Source organism: Leptonotus elevatus, chromosome 16 (genome assembly GCF_054856555.1).
Source record: "Leptonotus elevatus isolate MCC_2025b chromosome 16, RoL_Lele_1.0, whole genome shotgun sequence".
Lineage (NCBI taxonomy): Eukaryota > Metazoa > Chordata > Actinopteri > Syngnathiformes > Syngnathidae > Leptonotus > Leptonotus elevatus.
The window spans coordinates 17,285,046-17,293,717 of record NC_141254.1 but is presented as its reverse complement, the minus strand read 5'-3'; the positions used below and the strand labels follow the sequence as shown (position 1 = coordinate 17,293,717).

The 8,672-nt window shown below is 41.5% G+C and overlaps 1 protein-coding gene and 1 long non-coding RNA gene across 2 annotated transcripts; one reads left to right on the top strand and one right to left on the bottom strand.

The window, feature by feature from the left end:
- Nucleotides 1–90: 90 nt before the first annotated feature.
- Nucleotides 91–5,198, bottom strand: LOC147161068 (actin-binding protein WASF3-like). The gene is made up of 9 exons (XM_086057804.1): nt 4,968–5,198; nt 3,970–4,134; nt 3,238–3,372; nt 2,983–3,136; nt 2,789–2,906; nt 2,328–2,512; nt 1,571–1,771; nt 1,206–1,477; nt 91–1,127 (listed from the first exon to the last, which is right to left on the bottom strand). Exons 2-9 carry the CDS (start codon nt 4,100–4,102, stop codon nt 970–972), a joined length of 1,356 nt encoding a protein of 451 aa, XP_085913930.1. The 5' UTR covers nt 4,103–4,134; nt 4,968–5,198; the 3' UTR covers nt 91–969.
- On the top strand, nt 4,812–7,048 carry LOC147161067 (uncharacterized). Its single transcript, XR_015090393.1, has 3 exons — nt 4,812–4,869; nt 5,289–5,366; nt 6,874–7,048. It is a non-coding gene; the product is annotated as an uncharacterized LOC147161067 (long non-coding RNA).
- Nucleotides 7,049–8,672: the final 1,624 nt, after the last annotated feature.

Below are 8,672 nucleotides of genomic sequence, written 5' to 3'. Positions count from 1 at the left end.
GAGAGCGCCACAGATTCCGAGTCATAGGTTGATGCACTTCTACGAGGCACGCTACTGACATCTACTGGACATAATTGATAGCTTCACCAATTCATTTTAAATGACAAACATGTTCGTCATTTATTTTTGACTGTTCATACATGTATTACATTCGAAAGCGTTCCACTGCGGATGGTAGCTGTCTACACAGAGTAGTTTTGACATGAAAGCCACTCCAAACTGACATAAAGTTATAATAATAATAAACTAATAATAATTGATTGAATTCACATATTTACTTTCTATGACGTATACATCTTTTTGACAGCTATCATACTATGTATAGCCTACCTTTCAAGGGACCAAAGGATGGACATAGATGCAGTTAATTAAAAAAAAAAAAAGGAAAAAAAAGTTGATTATTCCAGCAAGTGCTGTGATATTATTGCAGTACTGTGCTCTTTAATGTGATGTAATAAAATCTAAGAAAAAAAGAAAACACATTTGGAGATTAAGTTGGAGGAGATAATGCTAAATAAATAATAGACATATATTACAGATAAAACATTACATTATGTGGCATAAAAACGGATTAAAAAAATATATTGGACTCATTCATGAATTTTTCACAATCTTCCCTGCAGATATGTCCCAAGAAGCACGTGTGAGTATGTGTTTTTTTCTCAGCGTCACTGTGACCTGTGGCAGTGTCATGAAAGAACAAGAAAATGGGGAAAAAATGTCATGAGGAAGATGCTATTCTTGGACTGAAAATTAAATTGAGAATTCAGGATGTGCGTCTGAAGATTGGTGCAGACGTCTTAAGAAATCACAATCTGCCTCTGCCAATGAAGACATGTTTTCATTGCTGTGAGTTTTAACCCAAAATGTGAAAACACACATAATGATGTCATTGTACTAATAAATAAATAAATATCCTCCTAGTAATGTATTTAGTCACGCAGAAGGTCCAGTGAAGCCACACTGCAGTTAGTCCGACCAGTCATTGTCATCCAGCTCTGAGTCGTCCTCAGAGTCAGTGTACTCCACCGCAATGCGCCGTGACAGAATGGTGGCCACGTCATTCCCGACTGGGTCACGCTTGCTCTGCAGCTCTTGCTGCTCTTGAACTTTTTTGAGCTGGATGCCTAATGAGCAGAAGCAAAATGCTAGAATCGCATAACCAAATGGCAATTTCATAAACATGGAGGCAGATCAGTACCCACCCATGCGGATTGCAGATAACAGATTACTCCGCACGTCTCTCACTGGTTGTTTTTCAGCTCTGATGTTTCCACAGAGTCCTAAAAGGTGTGATGGGGCAGCAGGGGGAGGGAGAGGTGGTGGCGGGGGACCTGGAGGTGGAGCGACGCAAGGTCCCGGAGGAGGCACAGGTGGAAGTGGGTAACCTGGGCCAACATGTGTAGTGGTTCCATTCTGAGCTGCTGGGGGGACTGATGGGATGGGTGGGCCTTGGGCAGGTGGAGGGTGGGCACGACTGGTTCACAATGGAAAAAAACCCAAAAACGATTATGTATAATTTAAATAAAAAATATTCAATTGTAGCTGCGATTACATAACACAAACATACTTGTAGTCTGCAGGCAGGCGTTTGGAACTGCTCATCTTCTCTGCGGCCTGAGCTTCTACCGTTGTTATCTTATAGTTGACGTCAATGCTGTGGTATTCGTGCTCTGCTGGTGAGGAAGGCTGCGCTTTGCCATGCGACTTGATAAAGTTACAAGCACTGTGGGCTGGCACTGGCGAGGCAGGATAGTCAGGAAGGTCAGGCCTGGAGGAACAAAATGAAAGGAAGACATGATTTGCAGTTTGAAAAAGTAAATTGCTGCTTTATGGATCGGGAGCTTGGCTTTTGCTGTCAAAATAAGTCATACTAACTATTAACTCTCCAACACCGTAAATTAATGTCTGTATTGAAAAGTCAGAATTGTGCTTGATCTAATCAACAGGGCAATGTTATAATACAATAATTTCTAGACTATAAGCCGCTACTTTTTTCACTTGCATTCGACCCTGCGGCTAATACAAAGGCTTATCCTTCAGATCACAAGGGGGCGCACTATAAAGGAAGCGCAAGAGCGTCAGGCAGAGCAAAACAAACCAAGTGAGCCCAAATACAGTAGGAGAGACAGAGCAAGAGCGAGACAATTTGCGCCCTCATCATGGAAAAGAAAGTAGCAGGAACCCGGTGCGGTAACATTAAAACACCTGCGGCTTATAGTCAGGTGCGCCTTATAGTCCATAAATTACTATAAATACTTTTAACAAAAAATGAGGATTTTGAGGTGACAAAATTGACTCCTTGATCACATCCCCATGGCACAAACCTGCCCTCTGGGGAAAGTGAGCCTTCAGAAGACGCTCCTCGCCGCAGAGTTTGAGGGTGGCGGTGATCTGGTCGGAGCTCTTTGTCGAAAGCCATCATGTTCCATTCTTGCCTGCGGTTTCGAGCCTTCCTCACCTTCTTCACCTGCCGCTGGAGGGTGCTGCTTTCCACGCATCGCTTCTGCTCCTGAACGCAGGGCAAATTCATAAGCAAAAAGTTTGCAAAACGTTGACAATTTCCCTATTGAAATAAATAGAATTGCCATTAATCCATTCCCTCAATGAAACACCAACAAAAAAGTGTAATGTGTTTTAATAAGAAAAATATGACTCTAAAAATATTGCACTTCATAAAAACACACAAAATAAAATGAATATAATGTAAAGACTTCACCCAGATTAATGAATTTATTAATATTAGTATTATATAAGCAGAAATAAAATGGAGTATTTCTGCGCTCACCCTCTGCCTCCTCCTTTCTTTCCTCTTGTCCTCCGTGTCCTGCAGCATTTTCTCCTTCCACAAGTAAAAAAAGTACGACGGGTCTGAGTAGAACCTCATGGCGTCAGTGCCGTCCTCTCTGTTTAAAAAGAAAAAGAAAGAAACCTTGTGTTTATCCTGTTTGTTGACTAGTTAACGAGATGCTTTTGACATACCGAAAAGCAGTGAGATGTCTAAGAGGAGGTGGCTGTTCGCTGCTGTCGTACATGTCAGTCACCGAGCTCGGAGTGCTGCCTTTGGACAACACCTGCTGGTCTTGAGTGGTCGAGCTTTTAAACGCCTTCCTCAAGTTTATGGCCTGAAGAGAAACTGCAAAATAGTGGGACGTATGTTTAAGATATGATGAAGGCGGCTAACAAATATGATAACTTTTTTTTTTTTTAAATACGTTTGTTGTTAGTATAACTGACCTTCTTCTACACTGGAGTCCAGCTGGGTGACCTTGATGGCCAATCGGTCAATGCGGTCTTGGAGTGAATTTGCACGCACATAAAAGGTGTTGGCTTCATTGAAAAGATCACCAAATACGTTTTCTGCATGTTTACCTGCAAAACAAAATTTTCCAAAATATCTGTTAGCAGATGAAAACAGTCATGAGGGTGTTGCTAAAATTGAATATGTGCAAAATAGTAAATGACTAATTATATAAAAATTTCTATCATACAATTATCCATCAATTGCATAGTCTACACTGACCGGGCACTTCAGCGACTGTGTGCTTTTTTGAAATCCAATTAATCTGTCTGGATTACGGGAGCGCCACGTGATCCATTCTCAAGCAAACATTAAGAATGGGAGAGAGTATTATATGTTATTAAACTGGCTTTGTGTTCCCACCAACCCATTCTCCATCTTATCTGCCTGTGCAAGCTCGGCAGTAAGCTCTAAACCTAACCTAACCTCTAACTTTACCCAAATCCCATCACACACACACACACACACCGTGCATGTGTATGTGTCTGTCAGAGACTACAAACCAGATGTCCGAGAGTAAATTTGTTTCCAAAAATAGTCTGTTAATTTTTCTCCCTGGATGCTGCACTGCGGCAGTTGTCTTTGTATCTGACATGGTAGCCTAATATTTGTTTGATGAGGGGGATACATTTTGGATTAAAAAAAAATTGAAAATCAGAGTATCTTACTCAGACTACTGAGCTGACGGATGATAGCAGACAAGGTGTTGTTGTTCACACATTCCAGCTCGCTATCAATCCGGTCGGGCACTGCAGCTTGGCACAGGTGCCGAGGCTCAATGGTTCTCCTGACCAATGGCATCACTCCTTCTCACATCTCACCCACGGCACCTGCTGGAAGACAAAACGCCATTTGTGTTAACACCTGAATCACCACATAACTCAAAATCCTACCTTGATTAAAAGGTACTCCGACGGATTTGTTTTGGTTTGGCTAAGTGTATGTGTGATGAGGTGCATAAAGTAATGCCACACAAATTTCACTCATGCAAGTTAAATTGATGATGTAATATTAATTATCCATGCATTATGCATACTCGCAGTATTATTGCTTCAACCTATTTAGTGTCAACAATCTTGCATGTCCATTCATCCATTTTCTCCAGTGCTTGTCCCGAGTGACGTCAGAGGTGAGTTTAGTCTCTCAGAGTTGACTTTGGGCAAGCGAGAATGCAAATTACACCCTAGGACTAGTTGCCAGCCAATTGATTATGTACATGCATAGCATAGACAGACAATCACTCACATTCACTCCCATGGAGAAAAAAAATGAGGGGTATAGAGTCTTCAAATAACAAGCCAAACTTGCATGTTTTTGGACGAACAGTCCGACCCATGCTTTGCTAAACACTTTAATTATTAATTTTAAACATAAAACGTTACTACACACGCAAATCAGAACATGAAGTGCCCCACAAAACATTTTTTTTATTTTTATTTTCATTTTTTTAACTGTAACCCACAATTCATTGCTTTGTGCTCGCCAATCAACCATTTGGATTCATGACAGGTGCTTTAGCACGGCAAGCAAACGGATTTTGAGAATGACCGTGCAGCACACAACCACAGGTAACCTTTTCCGGTACTTGTCATAAAAAATTCTATGCGTGGGAGCAAAAAGCATATTTCTGTAAACGCCCAAAACAAAACAAAACAAAACAACTTACCTTCGTTGTTGTCAGAAGTGGGTACATTCGTTTTGGGTTTACCGCAAATCCGCCGGGCGGAGCAATGGACTCCTCGTGTCTTAATTAAAATAAAGTAAGAACAACTTTAATTTTTATTATTGTTTTAAATTTCCTTTCTGCCGTCGTGTGCCAGGTAGCTGCGGGAGACATTTGTACACGACGGAATGCACTGTGACAACATGACCTCTTAGTCTAAATCACAACATGAAGGGATTTAAGCAGCAGATTTACTGGATCGACCAATCCCTTGTGCTGCGGCAGACCTCTGACATCCTGTGTGCTTTTCTTTCTTTCTTCAAGGCCTAATTAAGATCTTACACCTTGGAGTAAATATGAGGGAAGTCAATCAAGTCATCAGTTTGAATCACCATTTTTCAGGTGAGCGTTTAGATTTGCCTCTCAAATTATTGCATTCATTTATTCTGCAATTTCTCCACACCGGGACGAGAACTGTGACAGTCTTGTTCCTGTCTTGAAAGATAAGATACTTCCACCCAGTTAGTATCAAACCCACTACTCTGAGGTTCACCCTGTTGCAGTAAAACAGTATCACATTTTCATGCATTAATGCTAATTTTTTTGCCATTTTAAACACTCCATCGTCCATCAATTTGCTGACTTTGGTATTTGAAATCACCCACTTTCAACACAAACAGAAGCCCACCAGTCAGTTGGATAGCTCACTGTAGCTTCCATGGATTAACAGCGAAAGGAGACACTCACTATTTGATTTGAAAGCATCATGCACACACACACACACACACACACACACACAGACACACGTGCACATACACACAGCGCTCCTTTAACACAGATGGCATCATCTGGATTGTGGGAGGGAGCAGTCAGCAGTGTAACCTAGATATGGAGGCTTAAATCTTTATAAGTAGCACACCGGCAGACTCTTAACCCTACAGGAGTCTGCTTATTCCATAAATACATTGTTTAATCCAACATTAAGGATGTTTGTTCAGATTTGCCTGGTTTTTTTAAGGCTTGAGTATGTTGATACTGCATAAGTATAACTAGTTTCCAATATCATGGTTTAAAGTACAAGACTTTATTGTGAGCAAGATTTGAACGTCGCCTCACGTCAATATATACTGCAAGCATCTGTATAATAATAATCACCGCAAACTCTTTAAGCCAACATCAGCAACAGAAAGTACATTGTTAAATAAGTGAAAATGGGCAATCAAAGTGCGAGTACTGCAGGACTCTGGAACACATTTCCGTATTTGATTTCCATGATGTGTTTTAAGCAGCGTCATAGAAAGGATTTCTTTGGTGTCCCGCCGTATCTCATATAGCAGCACATCCACATTTCAATACATTATAAATACTCATAACCCCATTTAAAAAAAAATAAAAAATTGTTTTCATGATGGTGTCATAACATGGAAAGATCACATCACTTAGGGGTCTTCTGTATTTTTTTTATGCGGTGCAATAATCTCCAGATCAGCGGTATTAACCCCAATACAATACGTACCCCCCATTATCATCTTTGTTGCCTTTTTCACTCTAGACCAAACATGCATGTATTTTGCTATCATGACTTTCTATTGGTCATGATGTTGGTACTAAATGCTATTATGCTAAGTACTTTTTAGGTAGTATGTACCTGTGTGTGTATATACAAAGTTTGAGAACCACTGGTTTACAGCATTGGATTAAATTTTCCTATCCCAGCAGTGCCCCTGCTGGGTATTTTTGGTACAACATGCAAATGAGCAGATTGGCCTTCATGTACTGTATTTGTAAATGTCAAATACTTCTCCTGTATAAATCGTGTCTTATGGGATATTTAATGACCATGTATTGAAACTAAGAGTATGATATATGTAGATTACTGTGCATTTCTGATTTATTATATATTTTTTAGTTCGTTGGCCAGCTGTGGGAAAGTTATAAGGAGATGGAGCTACATGGAGAACACACCCCTTCCATCTGTTGAGAAATTGCAAGGTAAAAAAAAATGTAGTTCATAATTTACTGTATATAAATGGTATACACTGGCCAGCCACAGTATTATGACCACTCGGACCATGCGTGTCAAACTCTGCAGGTTTTGGATGTTTTCCGTTCTCCAACACAGCTGATATACGATCAGCTCATCAGCAGGCTCTGCATAAGCCTGATAACGATCCTGCTGATCGGAATCAGCTTGTGTTGGAAGAGGGAAACCTCCAAAACCTGCAGGACCGCGGCCCTCGAGGACCGGAGTTTGACACCTATGACTTAGACTCAGAGGTGGGCAATCTCGGTCCTCGAGGGCCGGAGTCCTGCAGGTTTTGGAGGTTTCTCACTTCCAACACAAGCTGATTCCAATCAACAGGATCGTTATTAGGCTTATGCAGAGCTTGCTGATGAGCTGATCATATATCAGCTGTGTTGGAGAAGGGTAACGTGCAAAACCTGCAGGACTCCGGCCCTCGATGCCCACCTCTGACTTAGACTATAGTCATGATATTCAAGACAAGATTGATATTTTACAGCATATTTATTTCAGCTCCTCTGTTGGATATCATCGTTGTGTGCAGCTGGCAGGCGGTACTTAATGCAATTTATAAAACAAAAATGATGACGTGATTGTTGGGTTCAAGTTAGTTTGACAAATGGGAATATAATTATATCATTTTGGTGTTACTCAAAACACCTTATGAAAAGTCCGTGTTTTATTTGAAATACTAAATTGTACAGTCTCCTCGGGGTGCTATCTTAATGTAATTAAGCCACTGTTGTCTTCTTGTCTTATTTACAATAGGCCTCAACAAAAGACAAAACGTTGAATTTTTCCCATAGTGGCGCGGCGCACATCACACAGCAGCGGGAAAAAATAATCAGGCGCAGCTTAATACCGCATGAAAAGCCTTCACAGTTCCTGAGCCGCCTTAAGTGGGGGTGACTCTAAGAATGCCTTGGCTTGTTTGTCTCATGGTTTAAGTGGCGCACATAGCCATGGAAAGATCATTAAATCACTGTTTTACCACTTGGCTTAATCCCCACAACAAAAGGGGCCGATGCGAAAAATGGGGAGAAAGAAAGAAAAAAAATGGCGAGCGAGATTAAGAAGAAACTTGATGGATCCAAAGTGACGGCTCGGGTTCCCAGCCTTGCCAAAGGGAGTTAGGAATCTTGATTCCGTATCTCCCATGCTGAAGAGTGGAGGCTGATCGGACATTCCCTGTTCTGTTACCCCTGCAGCGGCCAGCCGCGATTTGTAGTGTCCACCGCTGTGGCCATCTGCCGGATTACCCAGCAGGATATATTTTTTATAGAGAGCATCCTTTTCATATCCTGCCTGCAAAGGTTTACATTAAAGTTGAACTCGGGTGCACTTACAATGGCAGATGAAGTAAGCCCTGCCCTTCTTACAGCACCCCCTCCCCATCTTCTCACTGTTTGGGGTGCTGATGGCACAGAGTTGAAAGCGGCTGCTTTTACCGTGCCATGAAAGAGGATCTCACGCAATGCCACTGTCTGCTACCGATTTTTGTTTTTTCTTCTTCCAGGCACAGACAATAAAGTGATGCCCAGCATGAAGGGGGGGGGGGGGGGGGGGTAAAAAAAACATTTGGGATGTGCCAAGTGCGATTGTTTCAGCTAATAGGCATCAACAGGCCAACTTCTCCCAGTTACCATACAGGTGAACTCATTCCTGGGAAAATGTTTTTCTCTTTC

Bases quoted from the DNA above. Each gene is read 5' to 3' on its own strand.
- LOC147161068 (XM_086057804.1), bottom strand. From the start codon at position 4,102: ATGCCATTGGTCAGGAGAACCATTGAGCCTCGGCACCTGTGCCAAGCT. The intron at 2,907-2,982 runs GTATGTCAAAAG...CTTTTTAAACAG, and splicing joins AGACATCTCACTGCTTTTCG to AGAGGACGGCACTGACGCCA. The intron at 1,772-2,327 runs GTTTGTGCCATG...TTGTTCCTCCAG, and splicing joins TCACTTTCCCCAGAGGGCAG to GCCTGACCTTCCTGACTATC.